Raw genomic sequence first — 17,681 nt, forward strand, 5'->3', positions numbered from 1 at the left:
CTAGTACTAGTACTATGCCAGGTGTACGTGTAGGTATCCTTCCAACATTTGAAGGTTCTGAGTCTACATACGACCCGGGCCCGGGCGTTACCGATCTCGGATGCTATACATAGCACCGTGACTTGAGTATCCCTACCTATGTACCTAGTACTGCCCTCAGGCTGTCCTTACTACATAGAAGAATATAGCACCTCGCATAGGCATATTAGTCTTCAATGCACACCTGCACTCCTTCTCCCCTTCAAATGTTTTGGTCCTTTAGGGTATTTCTTTGTACATCCATGGATACGACCTCGGGAAAATTTTAGTTCTCCCGAGGTCTGGAGCAAACATTTGAACTCTCAGACCCACAGCATCACGCCATGGCTAACCTTGGAACCATTGGCAGGAAATAAGAGTAGTATTCAAACTACATGTACATGTCTCTACACCTTCAGGGCTGCATATTAGGTATTGTCATCATGTGCCTCCTGTAGTCCACGGGTAGGTACAGAATTTCCGGCCTATGTAACAATACCCAGTATTATGAAACTTTGAAATACGTTTCCGTTACTTTCATTACAATACATACCGCGAAATTTCAAGATTGAGAACCACCTTGGGAGGTATTACATACCTACCATTCATCCATGAATGGAACCTTGGAAGGATTCATTTAATCAAATATTGTTATGGGACCGGAGCTAAACCATTACCAAGGCAAGCGAGATGATAGAAACTTGAAGTGTTGCCAAACACGGTAATAATCATCTGGGTGTACGTGTACCAGTGTCACGGTACTTGTCAGGTTGATCCTGTAATCACAGGAGCACCTCAGGCAACGAACTGCGGGGTATCCAGTACTTAATCGGACCCCAGTGAGCCGGGGTTCAAAGTTTTTCAAGTATTAGTTTTCTCTTTGTATTGGAAAGCACTCAATACTACCTGACTTGTTGCCGATATCTCACTGATTCACCTAACTACCAGGTGCCACCCTAATCTGGCGCTTTCTCTCACAACCACGTCCCTAGTGTCGAGCAGTTGTTGCAAGTTGATTCTGCTACTCCGTACCTTGGCCCCCAAATGAACATGCCCAGGTGGGGATATGTACATGACTTCGCTTTGACTAACCTTGGAACCCTCGGAAGAGATTGCTAAGAGATCTTTACGCGGCAAGATCTTCGCGGGATCCACACGGGAATCCCGCTCACGGGATCCTACCGCTCTCAAAGTTAGCCCCCAACATTTGAAATAACGTGTTACTAGTACGGTGCCGCGTATGCAAAACTAGAGACTAGCTTGATTTATAGGGCGATACCTTGAGAAACTACGTATATATGTCATAAACAGTTTCGCCCCATGCAAGCCTATTAGCGCCATTTAGCGCCAGTGTCTCCGACCTATCAAATATGCATATCGATCCTGCTCCTCTCGGTCTATCCCGAGATCCTTGAAGATGCGACGCGTTATGATGTAACTGTGCAGCATCCCATGACTGCCATTGGATGCTCGACACATCTTGGCTCTAAAATTGCGCATAATGAGCTAGGATAATGATCCTTCGGCTCTTTACCTACGTGTTCTAACTTCCAAGAGTCCAGATTTCCAAGCCTGCCAATGGAGGCTTACGCTCAAGACCGCCTCATACTCTCCCCAAGGTCAGTATACCCACAAGCCTTATCAAAATGTCTCATTATGGACATGTTTAGACTAAGTCTGGCCCCCCCAAGCACAGATCTTGATGATTCCACTTTTGTTTTAAGTGGATCTATATGATGTGATAGAACAAATGGCTCCAAATCCAACAGCTATTCTCCTTTCCTATTGGCTATCCCCGGGAAACCTTAAAAAATCCATCTTTTCAGTCAGTGCTGTGGATTTATGCTGACTCTGCATCAGAGCAGGAACCGTATGTTTGCATAATCTATTTTGATTCAGAGAGATTCAAGGCCCGAGCAATAAAAATATGACCCGTGGACGGATCTCGCCTCCGAGGGCCAAGAACTGAACACTGATCTACAAACGAGTAATCTCGTTTCTAGCCTTGACTTTCCTTGACTTTCTGCAAATAGATACTACTAGGTTCTGAAAAGTTGTGCATTTAGTAAGCCCTTATGTAGCGATAGCACTTGAGACGCAACAGTGACTTTTCGTGAACGAATATGGCAAGGGAATATATGCTTCATATGCCTTCTTGCTGTTGGTTGCATTTACAAAAGGACCAGCGACTCAGACCATTCAATGTCTTGACCAACTTGAAAGATTTAGTGTACGGTGTGGAAATTACTTGGAAATTGAAAGAACGAAATTTCACGTCCCAATTTATGTGTATTTAGCTATTTCGTTACTTGGCAAGCTAAAAGTCGGCGCTGAAGGGCCAGCCATACACCCCAGATGTCAAGAGCAAGCCAGACTTGATCTTTTCAGCCTTGGATTTGAGTTCGTTGACGTCCCAGTTCGCCCAAACGCTTCGGCCATTCAAGAATGACGCCTCGGAACTTGATAGCCATACGGTGAAGTCTGCAGGAAGCTCCGCTAATGTTCATGTCAGTCATAATGCTCCTTTTGAAGAACCTTTTAAGAGAAATATTCAACGAACCTGTATCAAGGGGCAAGGTTTTGGGATCCGCGCCTGATTTCCGAAGCATAGAAGTATCCACCATTCCTGGGCTCAAAGCGACAGCAAATGTCGATGGGTTTTCGGCTGCCAAGAACTCAATGAATTTGATGACAGAGAGTTTGGAGCTGATATAGGCAGATAGATTGACCAGCGTGGTTGGAGGGAAGACGACCGCGGCGGTAAATGCGATGATGGAAGAATGAACCGGATTGGCACCCGGGAGGAAAACCTTGGAAGGAATCATTGTTCCTTTGACATTGGTCTTTTACGGTCAACTTTACATCCAGCAGATTTTCGGGTTACTGTAGGGTAAAATGGAGAACACGAACCTCAAAACTCTGCCACCAATCATCTATGGATGCTTCCTGAATGGAGGATGGTTCAGGTTGATAACCGGCCGCCAGCACTAGGACATCCCAAGAGCCTGTCGAGGCCGCAACATCCTTCATGTCCTTTTCGTCTGTCGTGCTAACAGCATGGATTGAACTGCTACAAGATAGCAGCTGTTGGGTTTCTCGGAGCTTTTCTTCTGTGCGCCCAATCAAGACAATCATTGCTGCTCCAGCTCGAGCGAAGGCTAAGGCGCATGCGCGACCAATGCCACTTCCCTACAATTTTGCAGGAAACAAATTAGCCTTGTGTATCTCTAATGGAAGTCCCATTAGACCCTCAACACGGGAGCTTACAGCGCCTGTAATGATGACAGTCTTTTTTGCCGCACTGAGATTGGGACGCAAAGGAGATATCTCAGAATACGTATCATTATGCCAGACCTCAGTCAGTGATGGCAGAGGAGGGCTCATTTCGTTGAGTAAGGTCTAAGAAGACAAATTTCGTGTAGACTTGAAGGCTTTTAGAGCGGAAGGGGAATTTTCTGAGGGGATGAAATATGTGCGGCAGTGGGATGAGGAGAGAAGGAAGGAAGGGCAAGGAGGCGTGTGCTATCTACATACAGGAGGACAGACCTCGGACCACTACGCGAGGCAAACTATGCCCCTGGTCCAATAGGGGTTCTCAGCCGAAGAGATCTTCTATTCTTAGGAGATGAGTTTCATCTGAATTTTCCCAATGCAACCTTGAAATTGACATCCAAACCTGCAGGCTTAATGGGGGTGTATTGAGGGTCAAGATGGGTACAAAATCGATGTACGGAATCTTACCGCTAGTAAATTCGCTAGGCCCACTAGTGGAAAAGAACAAAGAGGAAAAAAAGCAATTCTTTCACCTGACGCAGTAAGTCGGAACCCTGGTGCCTCTGGAGTTTACAAATCATAACAATAATACGCCCGGTCCCTCACTCCGCATTTAGTGGGCCTAGTTGGTAAAGGAAACATCCTACTGAACTACCCGCATACGTAGTACCTACATTATGCAGCTTCGCTTCTGCAGGTGGGTAAAACTTGAAGGGATCAAGTTCGTGTCGGGAATGAGTTATTTTTTCCTCTTTCGTAAGTGATATGATTTTTGGCCCCTACAGAAGGCTCCATGGGGAATAGTTCACCCAACCTACCATTCCAGCTTTCATCTTACTTTGCATTTAAAACGCAATCATCCACCGTCCATATGAGTCAACTACTCCGAGTCACAATATTTTATACTTTCTCCAAAGAGTATATCTCAAAGTCAAACTTATTCCTTTCGTGAACATTTCATTGCTCAAGTACTTCGCAGTCATGGTTGCTGGTCGACTTGGAATCAAGCTCGCAGTATGGATGGCTGTCTTCACAGGAATCACCACAGCAGTTCTTGGGCTGCGAATGTGGGCTATCAAATTCATACGACGAGGACTGCAGCTCAGTGACTATCTTATGATAGTGGCATACGTTGGTTTCCTCCCTACTATGTTGTTCTTATCATGCAGCGTGGAGATGTCCTAATGGTCCTTCAGCTCAGCACCACGACCATGGCTGCTGCAAATTGGTGGACCGTCGCAAATGGTTTGGGCAAGCACACTACCGAACTGACGAGTGAGGAGCTAGACGTGCAATATAAAGTAAGCCTTCTGAGCTTTCATCTCATCTTTGGGAACGTTGATTATCATGATGCTAATATAATGTCTTGGGGAATAGGGAATGGTTGTGGATGAAGTTACTTGGCTTGTCGGGACTGTCTGCTGCAAAGGGTCTATTCTCGCACTTTACAGAACTATTTTCAACAGCTATCGACCCATGCGCATGCTCGTGAACGTCGTCAGTGGACTAGTCGTTGCTTACTTCATCGCTTTCCTTCCCGTTTTCCTCACCCAATGTCATCCTGTCTCCTATGGGTGGAATCCAGTGCCCGGTGGGGCGTGTCGCTCTTTGACTTATCAAGAAATTTCATCTATCAGTCTCAATATCTTCCTTGATACTGTTATTGCAGTATTGCCAGCACCAGCTCTCTGGAAACTACACATGCCGTTGCGCAATAAGATCACAATAAGTGCTATGTTTGGAATGGGATTAATGTGAGATCAGATTCCTCGCCTTTTCTCTGCTAGAAAACCCAGTCTATCAGGCTCAGGAGCTGACGTTGACAGTGTCGTTGCGGTGATGATAATGCGACTTATAATCACGCTTAGTCCAGCGACTAGTGCAGACTTCGTTCACAGTCTTTATCAAATTGGCCTTTTCAGCTTTCTCGAGCTCTGGCTGAGCATTATCATTGCCAGCCTGCCTGTCTTAACCCCCCTTGTTCAGGCATTATATTGAGCCCCACCTCCCCACCTCTAAGCGATCATCAAATGGCCGGCGCAACCTTCATGTTGCAAAGAATACCATTGGTAGCGACCGCGAAGATCGTTCAGCAGGGAATTATCCAGATACATTGGACTTTGACCTCGAGCATGGCGATTGCACTACGCTTATAGAGGTTGGGAGTCACTCTAGTATTCAAAAGCCAAAGCTCGCATGTATTTAAAGTCTGGAGGCATTTATGACACTATTTCTTACCTTTAACTTGAAGTTATGAGCAATCCATGTATTCATTGTCTCAGCATGGTACGCGAGCTTACATCATGATATCCCTATGGAAAGTTCCTTCCTACACATGTGTCCTATGTCATCAAGTTATTATGTCGCTACCAATTCCACGTCGGTTCCCTTGTGTATTTACGTAAGCTTCGTCACCTACCTAGTTAGTATAGGAAGTTTTCAGAACGGAAGTGCTTCAAGTTGGTGAGGTGAAACTCGGAGAGGAAGATGGACATCTGAAGCTTATGGTGTACTAAAATCATGCACTTTTTTCCAAGGTTCAAGTCCCTACATCGGATTCAAAATGTTAATACCGGCTCGGCGCTTGCATATAGCGGAGACCTCCGAAGTGGGCGGTTTTTTCAACAAATACATACATGCATGTGGACATATCATATTGATATAGGACAGACTCGTAGTAGTATAGGACTACTCAACTGCTAGTACTATTAATTCTTATACTATTACTAGATAGATAGCTTACATATCAGATACTAGAAGAAAAGCGAGATAAGATTTTGTCAACTCTTCAATGTTCGATATACATGTGCATAATCCTATCTAGGTACTACGTGTATACATATATACAGCTGTGTAGAAGTATAGTTTTGCCTTTACTACTAGGTCTGTATGAGTAGTACGATCTATTGATGCACATAGCTAAGGTCGCTCAACTCGCCCTTATGTAACATGGAGAAGCCCCAGGTGCCTGGAGGCGATTAATCTCAAATTTGTTCGAGGATGAAAGGACGTGATGGATGAATATGCATGGGTGTCATGTATTTGTGAGAGAGGGAAGGTGATATCTAGAGAGAACATATGGGCCACCTCGGTGGTCCCCAGTTCTGACAAAATTTTGGCTAAATCATGCACATGCACATGTGATGTAGGTATCCTCAAGTTACTGTTCTTTGGATGAATGTCTTGATATCAAGAATCCAGTGACAAGTCAACATTTGAACTGGTGTCTTCGAGCATTCCGCCATTCAAGTTGACTTTCTTGATACGGTCTTTACTACTACATACTATTAGTATCATTGTAGGGGTTTTTTGGTCGAACTTGAAGCCTGCACAGGTGGTCAAGGCTATAGCTAGGTAAATGTACATCACTGAGTTCAAAAGAATATTCACGGCCCTGAAATTATTCAATTCCTGGAAATCATTCAAGTTCTTCTAGATCCCATCCAGGACACTCAGAACTACACATGCTCATGTGCGGTAGGTGACCACTGTGCTGCGACTATTTATACATATCAAGCCTGTCATGGCCGTCATGTTTACGATATGGGGCTCATCAGAACAATTTCGAGAACGGAGATTCGAGAATCATCATCTTGCAAATATTCGCACCTCAACCTGCCGCTTTTATTCGGTCTTTCACCTTTGAAGCTGGGCGTCTCCCACACCTGCAATCACAGCTTTTCTACTCTGGATCCAAAGAAGATTCAACAACTTCAAGATGAATGGAAGGATTTGATTGATCTTCTCGAGGAACTACTGGATGAGTTTCTTACCGCCATTCTGTCATCTGATATGCCTTTCTCCCCGTTCATTCAAGAAGTCTGGACAAAAATGATGGAAAAGCTTCTAGCCACTGCGTCAAGCTCAGATGAAATATTCCAAATGCGGCTCTTGATGTGATAGAATGAATACGGTGAAGGAAAGACTTATGTGTGGAACATTTGAAAGAGAACTTGAAGATTCGCGAAATTGAGACCTTTTGAGGCCAGGATGACCTCTCCTTTATTCAGCAATCTCTTTCACGCTTCAAGAGACTTTTTATCCAACATTTCAGTGGACCAGATAGTATCATGAACATTTGAACTTCATTTTATCCAAATTCTTGTACTGCTGTTACTACTTGTAGTACTAAAGGACTCGGAGTCTCCTAGCTCTACATTCAATAACATTTAAGGTCAATTAATTATATTCAAATATTACCTAGGTATTTCTGGTGCAATATTCTACTAGGTGTATCAACTTGGAAATTCAAGTTTGAATGCTGCAAACATAAACTAACAACTTGCATTCAGGTCTCAGACTAAAGCCTGAAGCCCGATGATAGTCCCTGGCTCAAGATGCTGTTATCTAGCCCCAAAAGATATTAATCTTCGCTAATATGGTATCTGTTTTGATAGGCACATTCTCGGGGTCATTGGCTGCTTCGTCTAATGCTTGACGAATTGGCACCATTTGCAAGGGGATTATCTTGGTGCGCCGAATTAGCTTATATCCTCCGTATGCGAGTAGCACCAACGGAATATCCCTATTGGGATGTTAGTAATGTGACAAGTAAGATAGGGTTTATCTGGCGAGGTATCACGTACAGATATGAAGAGACAAACGTGGCGGGATCCCAGCTTCCTTTGGTGAAGACTGCAAACCCTCCTGTAAATAGTATGACCACGCATGAAATCAAGGCAAACCAACTGGAGTATCCTGGAATGAGGTTAGCAAGAAGAATCAGCAGGGTTAGAAATTAGTAGAAGATCCACATACTGGTTATGCGATTGTGCCACGGCAAGGATTGTGGGGAGATCCCCTGCTCCTTGAGCGCTTGAAGCAGACGAATGTGGTTCAACGCAATAGTGATCCATGAGATCAGAGTGCCAGCAGCGGTCAAATCCACAAGCCAATAAAACACAGTGAGTGCGCTGTTCGAAACACACATATAGGCCAAGAAAGAGAATGCAACTTGCATCGCCACACACGTATACGGCACACCCCATTTGTTAGTTCGAAGAAAGATCTTGGGAGCGTGACCCTTGATTGCGAGACCATAGAGAGTTCTGGTACCTGCCAGGATACTCTGATTGGAGGAAGACCATGCAGAGGTCAGACAAATGGCATTCACAACGGATGGAATGGCCTTAATACCTGCGTCACTGGCCGCAATGACGAAGGGACTCTGAGCAGCAGTTTCCGCGTAATCTTGAAGACGAGGATCGTCGCTTCGCACCAACATACCCACGATCAAAACTGCGGCAAGATAGAAAATCGTGACTCGTGCAAACACGCGCTTACACGCTTTGGGGATGTTCTGCCGTGGGTTCTTGGTTTCCGCTGCGGCCATAGCCAAGGACTCGACGCCGGCAAAGGAGTAGACTGCATTCGTCATCACAGCCCAGAAACCAAGGAACCTTCCCCAAGATCCAGAAGCGATATACTCAACAAGTGGCCCAGGATCCTTCCAGTAGTGGAAACCCAAACGCGGTTTGCCTGGGATGCCACCGAGATCGATAACCAGACCCAGGATAACGACAAAGACAACCAGCAAGATTTTAAGAATTGCGAAGAAGAATTCAATCTCGCCGTACACGCCGATGAATGATACCGCGACACCAACCGATACCACAATGAGGATAGTCACCCAAACTGCAGGGTTGACTGATTCAGTCCAGTATTGGATCAACACCACGCTCGCCGAGATTTCACTGGGGACACTGATGAAACATCCGTAAACGACATTCCAACCGATTGCAAAGGCCATCGCAGGATCAACAAGGACCTCAGCATGGCGAACGAATGAACCTGTCACGGGCAGCAAGGCTGATACCTCACCCAGAGCGAATTGTATAGCACAGACTACCAATCCTACAAGCGCATATCCCAGCAAAGCGCCAAGTGGACCACCGGTAGCGATCGAGCTACCAAGACCAAGAAACAGACCGGTACCCTATATCAGATCGAATAGTTACCATGTCAGTAACAACAACCAGACCCATCTAGCTTTTGACCAGCCTCAAGATATTCACTTACAATAGCACCTGCAATAGCAATCATTTGCACATGTCGCTGAGACAATCCTCGCAAAAGACTCGTCTGTTCTTGTTGGGTAACGATGCGCCCATCATCGGGGATCACATCTCCAACATCATAGGGATGTGGGGGTGGATGATCCTCCACATCTCGTACAACATACTCAGTACCTTTATTTGCATTCTCTGGATCCTCTAAAATCCCCGCCATTATGATCTGCGCGGTCAAGTTGTCAATGGGAAAATAAATAGGGATTTGTTCTTTTTTTGAAGACAAAAGGTTTCCACGCTAATTCTAATCACACCATCTTAGTGGTTAATGAGGGAAGTTATCTTTTTACTTCTCTTATCTGGCTTGGACTTGCCTACCTTGGTCTCTATATGCCGAATTTCTTTTACAATGTGGGGCTTGCCTAGAAGCTCTAAGTCGGAGCTACTACCGCTTTAATATCGGACTCCGGTTGATTATTTAGTGGTTTTTTGTTAATTTTTCGCTTGTTCACAGACTACTGGAAGCATCTACCCAGCATAAATCTATCCCAAAATGAAATATGTTTAATGAGACACTCTAAGGGAGTCAAATATCAGGATCTTTTCTTTATTTGACTATGATAATCTTTTTATTTCTTTGCTGATGATCATGGATAGTAAGAGTGCACCTTAGGACGCTACCCCTTGCAAATCTAAGGCATTAAATTTAGGCTTTCAGGCAGCAACTTGTATCTCACCTCATTGGCTACTTTATTTCTATCGATCCACTATAATGGCGGTGGGTGGATCTTGGCAGAAAGAACAAATTCTATTGGTGATTGAAATGTATTCCGAGTCCCCCACATTACTCTTGAGTCTTGATCTTAATACTCAAGTGCTATGAAACACTGGCACCTCAATATCAACATTTGAATGCATGTGGGATTGGGTACCCTTGTTACAACTCGGAATGATCTACTAGAAGTTTCTTCACTGAATATTGATTTAAATTCACTAGGAAAGGATATTGGCAATGGTTCTGCTGTAAAAACAAGGCAGTTGCCCAACCGAAATAACAAAAGGGCATCGTATCTTCATTCTCATCTGCGCAAGTCTCTCATCCTCGGAGATCGACCATCAGGAGCAAAGGCTCTAGACATGATGCCCGGAACCAAACAACCCAAATGTGACCTCCATGGGGATGGTTGAATGCAAGGAACATCGGGGGAATGAGGAAGTGGATTCTTGGTAATACCGGATCTTCCTGTAAAGCTTCAAGCATATTACACCTGTTGGCGATGAGTGAGAATGATCTCTTCTCTCTTCGCAAATGATAGCAAGCTCGCATAAGTCATGCGTTGAAGAGGCGCCCTGTGCACCTACTGCTAAAGGTGGTATTCGAACAAGGTTTCGGAGAAACTCTGGTGTACCTTTGCAAAGGGGGTATTGCCGGGAAGGCAATGGTTGCGGGGTTGATTCCAAGTCAAAGTAGTCATGTTACCAATTCACATCACTTAGTTGAAGCTTGCGTGATCGGAAGGCAGACCGATTAGCAGCACTTGGCTTTTCTAGCCGTTGGCTGGCAGGAATGCGCTTCTCGAAGGCTTTTCATTTGACAGTCAGATATTGTCGGCTTGGAAGAAGAGGGGAAGAAATCAAAGAACGAAAAGGTGGAGAGTGTCGCAGAAAACCAATGGCTGACTTACTCTCTGTAGGCTCGGGTTCATTCGCCGCCTCATAGTTCAGAACAAGGTTCTTGATGCGTTGCTGTTCCTCACGGTCTGCTTGCTGCTGAGTACGCATGGCAATAGCAAAGCTTGAGTCCGAGGGAAGGTCGATGGTACGAGTCTAAAATGAATTAGTTGGAAAGTCAATATGACAAAAACACATGGATTTATCAATCGAACCTGTTGCTTATTGCCCTTCTTCGTCATCAACGAGAAAGGCATGGTCTTCGTCGTAGCCACCACGGGTTCCGCTGGAGTGGACTCAGAAGAGCTTTCATTAGCTGCCTCTCGAGTGCGTTTCATACTCATAGGCAGGGGGATATCGAAGATCGCCTTGCGCTCGAATCGTCGGGAATCCATGCTCTCGGCCATCATCTTCTCAAACTCCCGGTCAAACTCAGCCTCCACTTCGGGGTCCCGTTCCTCTTCCTGGCGTGTAACAACAATCTGCTCGTCTTCGAAATCGGACTCATCGTTCATCTCTGGATTAGGTCCGGATGTCTGTCGGGTGTCAATATTTGCTTTTTGGGTGCTGGATTTTGAATGTCCCACCTCGGCTTCATCGCTAGATTCCTGCTCGTCCTCAATATCGGGCATCGCATCCTCTTCAAGACCCATCTCAGAGGAACTGCTGTCAGCATAGTCATCATCGGGCTCGATAGGTCTTTCAGAGTCCTGCACATTGTAGTTTTGAGCGACAGCCTCACTGAAAATACGAGTCGCTTCCTCGGGATCGGTGGTCAGCTTCCATTGAGGTCTAAGGGAAGAGTAGCTATCCTGGACCAAGAAATCGACATCCATGGGGAAGGGATCCTTGGTAGAGAGGTAGTACTGGAAGAAACTCAAGAAGAAATCGAGCTTTTTCTTTGCAGATCCCCGATCGAAGCAGTGACCACAGGTATCAAGCAGCGTGCAAGCAAGACGAACTCGGAAATAATCATCTGGTAGGTCCAGCAACACAATCCGCCCAGGATGGGAGTACCGCCCTCATGACCAAAGGTCATGATGCGGTACAGTGTATCAAAGATAACGGGGGAATCGATCATCTTGTAGTTGTAAAGCTCACCCAAATACTTGACCTCGGCGATCCGTTTCTGGTTAAACTTGAAGTCGTTCTGCTCTAGACCAAGAGTAATCTGTTCTAGAACATTGTCGACAACACCGATCACAAATTCTTGGTGGTATCGGTACAAAGCGCTGACAAGAATTGCTAGAAGATGAATGCTACCATATTTCACCTTGACGGGCTTGCTGAAAACGCGCTCCAGAATATCGACAATCTCCTGCTCCTCCCAATGAAGTTTGCGAATGGTTTTGAGGATTTTGGCGTAGTTGCGCTTATTCATGTCCAGGTAGATCAGGCGGCGAATGTACTGTTCCATCGGCGTACGCTCCTTCTGCTGAATAGCTGGTCGCGGCGGCGGATCAACGTAGTAGATAGCATTTTCAATCACCATGCGTTCATTCTGAGCCAAATGCTGAACGGTCTTCTTTCGACTCAAAGTTTCCAGGAAAGAGGCCATCCGAGGCGCAGTATCAGGATTGCGCAGAAGATACCGACCACAGTTCTCCAAAAGATTGCCAATGATCTCAATGTTCATTCGTGAAAAGTCATCGAGCGAAACCTTGAAGCAGTGGAAGATGATATGCTCCGGTACAACGCCAAACTTGGTCAGTTCGGCGATATATCGAACATTACCCATGCGCACTTGACCCAAAAACTCCTTGGACTTTCGACGTTGCAAGCTTCGAAACTCTTCATCCAGATAGGTCGTCAATCCTTGTGGGACGTCGGGAAGATATTGGCCTAGCGTAGCAACCAAACGGGAGTACAAGGGCAAGAGATCGACACGGCCTTTCGGGATATCTGATACGGCCTTGACAAGTCTGTTCCGGGAGGCCTTCGAATTGACAAAGCAGAAATCTAAAGCAAATTGGTCGACCTGGTCCTTGGTCTGTAACTCGGGAAGCTTGCTAAGAAGGGAGTCAACTTGGGCGCCGACTGTTTTGCTTGCGATGGCCATTGATTGATCCTCAAGGTCGGCCGCGGCTTTATCATCGGAAGTTCCACGCTTCTCTGTAACAGGCTCAGTCAGATTATCTGCATCCTTTTTCTTGCCACTTTCCTCGGTATCACTTTTTTTCTTCTTTCCGTCCTCAAGGAGAACTGCAGGAACCTTTCCTTTCAGGTCGACCAAGTTTTCGTGAAAGCGTCGCTCTTCTTCGTCTTCCCAAATACCTGCGCCATCGCCCTGTCCGCGAAGATAATCGGTGGTCTTGACAAGACCAATACCACCACTGTTTGCAGAATCGTTCGTCTCCTTCTCGGCGAGATCAGGCATCTCAGCCCCGAGGGCTTCACACAACACTTGTGTATTGGCAACAAGCTTCTCCAGGGATTTCGACTGCTTCTCAAAGTTGGACTGACGGTCCTCAAAGATCTCACCGCTCTTGACATAAGCCTCAGCGTTTCGGCGACTTTGCGAGGCCAGCGCTTTCTGGTCGCGCACAACATGCGCCTTGACGTCATCCAGATAACGGTTTAAAATATTTTTGAAGCGTTGCTGGACTTTCTCCGAGATCAGCGGTGGGTCGGACTCAGAAACAGCTTCACTGTCATCCTCCGTTGCCTCTTGTTTAGAACTGGCAACTGTTGTAGCACCGTCAACCTCCACATTCTTCCGACCTTCGTCTGCAAGCTTGGCGCCCAGAATATCCCAGGTGAAGCTCTTTACAAAGAGAACAGCAAGCGGCAGATTGGCGTGGTCACGGTCATGGCCCAAGAGTTCTTTCAGCACTTCCAGAGGGAATGGCTCTGCCTGCTTATCATGATCTCTCGCAGCTGGGACCTTGGGTTTCAGCGGGGTATCCAACTGTTTGCCTCCGATTCCATCTTTGCCCTTTGCGCCTAGCTCTTCGGGGCGCTCAACATCATCCAAGGTTTTGAGAACGGAAACAAGCCATAGCTCTGTAACCACACGTAGAAGAACACGGTGTCGTGATAGGCGCTCTTTCTCCTCCCGTTCGCGATACTCCTGGGGGAGAGTCTTCAGGGCGGCCTTATCTGGGGAACTCAAACCACGACCGAGCAGCCATCCGATCTGCCGAGTGAATTCATCTGGTCCAAACCGTTGATGTAGAGCGCATACGATCTCAACGCCGACCGCAATCTCTCCGGGCGACTTGAGCTTGCATAGACCTTCGTAACAGGCGGTGATGATCTCGGAGAGGTATTTGTGGAGGGATAAGGTGCGGATGTCGGATAGGAAGGTAGAAAGTGAGGAAGCGCTAATCCCAGTGCGAAGACGCTTGATAAATGCGGTGTTCTTCTTGAGGGCGGAGTCGAGCGACTTGCTAACAGGGAATACGCCTATAATGGGATAGTAAGTGACCGCACCAATGGACTAAGCGCGGGGAGTTAATACCGATCTCACCAGCCCACGCCTTCTCGTTTAGATCGCGAAGTTCCCCTGTTGTAGAACTAAAGTCAGTATTGCTAGGGTAAGGGAGCTAGAAATACACCGGGGTTGCCATATACTTTTCTTTTGCCGCTCCATGGCCGGTGAGAGGTAAGGTATCAGGCGCGCGGTCCTCTCAGATTATCTGATAGGAAATAGATGTGAGCGGAACACCACATTGGGTGAGTCTAGGTGAGCAATGCACTGGTATGTGAAAGCGAAACTTGTAGGTGGTAGTGGGCAGTGATAGTGCGGGAGAAGCGGGCAGGTTCTCAAGGCGGTGCGGAGATGCGGACTTTTTGTAGATCCACGGTAAGATCACTTTGACACCCGACGTTTAGTCAACTGGATAGGTAATAGGGTAGGGAACAGAGCAGGTACTTGTTAAGCTAACTGGATACTAGACTTATTTTTGAACGTATATTTGTTCTTGAGTATAGGTTCCCCTTTGGTTGATCTTATCTGGTAGTTGTAGGCAAATAGTCACTAAACGCCCTACTTCATACTAGTAGACATAGGTTCAGCTTGACTATATCACTATGCTATGTAAAACTCAATCATCTTACAGTACTATTAAAATTCAAATATTTTAATTAGATCTCTTTTTGTTCTCAAGTTGGAAAGTGTTACTCACATCAAACTTCACTGAAAATGCCTGGATACCTTATTTCAATATAAGATCGCTTGTCTTGCAAACATCTTTCCCCTCTGTGTGTCCTATCCATCTACCACTGGCAGGAGTGTCTTTCAAGTTGTTGAATATAGGTCGTATTTCATGGATCCCAGATTTTCCAGAAAAGACAGTAAATCCGTTTAACTGCTTCCCATGGGGATCCACTATCATATACTCACTTGGTAACTGATATCCAAATATTAACTTAGGCTCTTCCAACCCAAGGTCTCTCCGGGCCTCTATAAGACCAAACCCAGTGATGTATGTATCTAGTCCTTCGTGCAGCAAATACACGGCTATTCTCTTGACTGATCTGTCCAATGGAACTGCCTGCGTATGCTCCGCCCAGCATCGTTCACAGAGACTTGAATCTTGCCCTTGTTGGATATTTCGATCGCATCTCAACTTTCTGGAAACACCTTTCCAATGGAGTTCATTGAGTAAATTGCTATACAAGCTGATTTGCTTGTCAGAGGCTTTGACCATTGTATACCTCTCTTAGCCATTGGTTATTTCGCCATTGTTGCTGCAGTTCCCACAGATGCATTGTGGACCGATCTATCTTTGCAGTGCGCCGGTAAATAGATCGCTACTCTTTAAGTGAATCGTGCCCGGGGTGTTCATACGAGATAAGTCCATATAGAAATCCACGATCTCCGCGAGGTAAAAATCTCGACTTCCAGAACGATTGGTCTCCGAAGACCTCTGTCATTTATCGAGATAATTGTCTCAGGTTCAGGAAATCCGAAGTAGATATATTGGCTGCAATCTGGGCTCGTATCTCGGGAGGAAAAAGTCGAAAGCAGTCGGAATTCGAGTCGAGTGTAGCATCTCTTTTCCGTTTCTTTGAAGGTTCCGGTGGATTTGCGTCATCTCCAATGCTCAGAATGATAAGTTCCTTAAGGGACAAATTCTTCCGTTTTGATGAAGTGTACCTGTTATAAGCAGATTATTTGAATCCATTATTTCTATTAGTATTACGCTTTGAAGTTCGAAGCAGATCACCGATGGAGCACTTGAGTGCCTGAAATAAACTTACCCTCCCAATGCACGTCTTGCCTGCCATATTTAGGAATGTTTTGACAGACTTCAAAAAGGCAATCCAGATCGATATTTCCTTGAAACTGCAGGCTCAACAGATACCAACATACGTCATGGAAAACCACAGCTTCGGCTGGCTTCTTCTGGACTATTCCATACCAAGAGCTCATCTTTTCAGAGCCAAAATAATCTGCATCTCTCCAACACAACTGTGCCACATTTATACCGCTTATTTCAGCACCTTCTGGGGTCAGGTATACTAGAATAAGATGATATGGATCAGACTGAGCAGTCCTAGGTAGGCTTGTTACCTATTAGATACGAGGACTCGGAACAGAACTTACACGCTCGATAATGCTTCAGCCAGCGCTCAATGTTGTCATCAGGAGATTTATCACCTATTTCGAGTGCACAGGATATGCAAAAATTGGACCAATCGACCATATCCCAGCGCGGTCCGTCATGGCGGGACACTGCACCTTCGTAGGTAAAATTACTGACGAAATTCTCAGGCTCCGGCGAGTTCACATTTAGCTCAACATTCATGTTAGGTACAAAGACTCAGTCTAGTACTGTAGTAGCTCGAATCGGTCCTTGAAGATAATATGAAACGTTTGTGCCCAGGTGTTCGATTGTGACAAATGTAAGAGCATTTAGTCTAGGTACTCAAGACGCAGGTCATAGTGACATCAACCTTAGAATCTAGGTATCTGGGGGTTTTTGTCACACTCGAACCTCGTCTACAATCTATGTCTTTGATAGCAAGATAAATCTGAACATTTTGAATGAATTGAGCTGAATATTACTCAAGAATACTCGGGCTGAATTATAAACTGATGGATTTTGAAATCATTGACAGATACATACAGTCACGGTGCCGGTGCTACTAATAAATCCTGCGGCCAAGGTTGTTGCTTACCATAAAATTTGAATGAAATGCCCCAGGTGTGGGTAGATAATCCGACTACGTCAAGCTGAGGTCACGGTCCATGTAGCGGTGTTTAGATTTTGATGGATTAAACTGCCCCAGTATGGTACCATGTGCCTCCAGATTTCAATTTGAAATGGAAAGCCTTCAATTATAACCAAAAAAACACAGGTTCAGTCTGATCGTATTTGAAACAAGGTAGACATAAGTTCATGGTAAATTTTCCATATGCAAAATTGGAAAGAAATCAAAATTGATCCCAAGCACATCGAAGACCTTAATGCCCATGACTCGCTTCAGAGAATCCCGTCTGCCGATCCTCTTCCATACTCAACAATCTTCCCTGTAAGAGATGCTTGCGATCTTGGTTGCTCCAGCTCTGCCGACGGTCCATATTTGGTTGCCATGATTTCTGATGTGTGTCTTTGGAGGAGTCATTGGATGCTCTAGTAGAAGCAGGAGGATCTTGTTTTCTGGTTCGATCTGGGAATGAGGTGTTGTTTGAAGACTGCATCATATCCACTCCGTGATTTGGGGCTTGTGGAATAATGGGGTCGATGATCGATATTGTGGAAA

General features: G+C 45.6%; 5 protein-coding genes across 5 annotated transcripts; 1 reads left to right on the forward strand and 4 right to left on the reverse strand.

Moving 5' to 3' along the window:
- Positions 1–2,335: 2,335 nt before the first annotated feature.
- Positions 2,336–3,402, reverse strand: N7483_013191 (SDR family oxidoreductase; the record flags this gene model as incomplete). Its single annotated transcript, XM_057096618.1, has 4 exons — positions 2,336–2,514; positions 2,579–2,861; positions 2,929–3,207; positions 3,286–3,402. The coding sequence occupies 4 exons, from the start codon at positions 3,400–3,402 to the stop codon at positions 2,336–2,338; spliced, it is 858 nt and encodes a 285-aa protein (XP_056942589.1).
- An 870-nt stretch (positions 3,403–4,272) lies between these two features.
- N7483_013192 (uncharacterized protein) lies at positions 4,273–5,289 on the forward strand (the record flags this gene model as incomplete). Its single annotated transcript, XM_057096619.1, has 4 exons — positions 4,273–4,422; positions 4,488–4,592; positions 4,669–5,045; positions 5,118–5,289. The coding sequence occupies 4 exons, from the start codon at positions 4,273–4,275 to the stop codon at positions 5,287–5,289; spliced, it is 804 nt and encodes a 267-aa protein (XP_056942590.1).
- Positions 5,290–7,638: 2,349 nt separating this feature from the next.
- On the reverse strand, positions 7,639–9,519 carry N7483_013193 (uncharacterized protein; the record flags this gene model as incomplete). Its single annotated transcript, XM_057096620.1, has 4 exons — positions 7,639–7,816; positions 7,878–7,989; positions 8,050–9,226; positions 9,310–9,519. 4 exons carry the CDS (start codon positions 9,517–9,519, stop codon positions 7,639–7,641), a joined length of 1,677 nt encoding a protein of 558 aa, XP_056942591.1.
- A 1,256-nt stretch (positions 9,520–10,775) lies between these two features.
- Positions 10,776–14,562, reverse strand: N7483_013194 (regulator of nonsense transcripts 2; the record flags this gene model as incomplete). Its single annotated transcript, XM_057096621.1, has 6 exons — positions 10,776–10,882; positions 10,985–11,126; positions 11,186–11,946; positions 11,988–14,375; positions 14,431–14,475; positions 14,544–14,562. The coding sequence occupies 6 exons, from the start codon at positions 14,560–14,562 to the stop codon at positions 10,776–10,778; spliced, it is 3,462 nt and encodes a 1,153-aa protein (XP_056942592.1).
- Positions 14,563–16,035: 1,473 nt separating this feature from the next.
- Positions 16,036–16,723, reverse strand: N7483_013195 (uncharacterized protein; the record flags this gene model as incomplete). The annotated part of the gene is made up of 4 exons (XM_057096622.1): positions 16,036–16,071; positions 16,176–16,223; positions 16,288–16,436; positions 16,522–16,723. 4 exons carry the CDS (start codon positions 16,721–16,723, stop codon positions 16,036–16,038), a joined length of 435 nt encoding a protein of 144 aa, XP_056942593.1.
- Between the last annotated feature and the right edge of the window lie 958 nt (positions 16,724–17,681).

The sequence above is a fragment of the Penicillium malachiteum genome (assembly GCF_028827825.1).
Source record: "Penicillium malachiteum strain IBT 17515 chromosome Unknown utg000005l:1.0-9002435.0:326005.0-9005861.0, whole genome shotgun sequence".
NCBI lineage: Eukaryota > Fungi > Ascomycota > Eurotiomycetes > Eurotiales > Aspergillaceae > Penicillium > Penicillium malachiteum.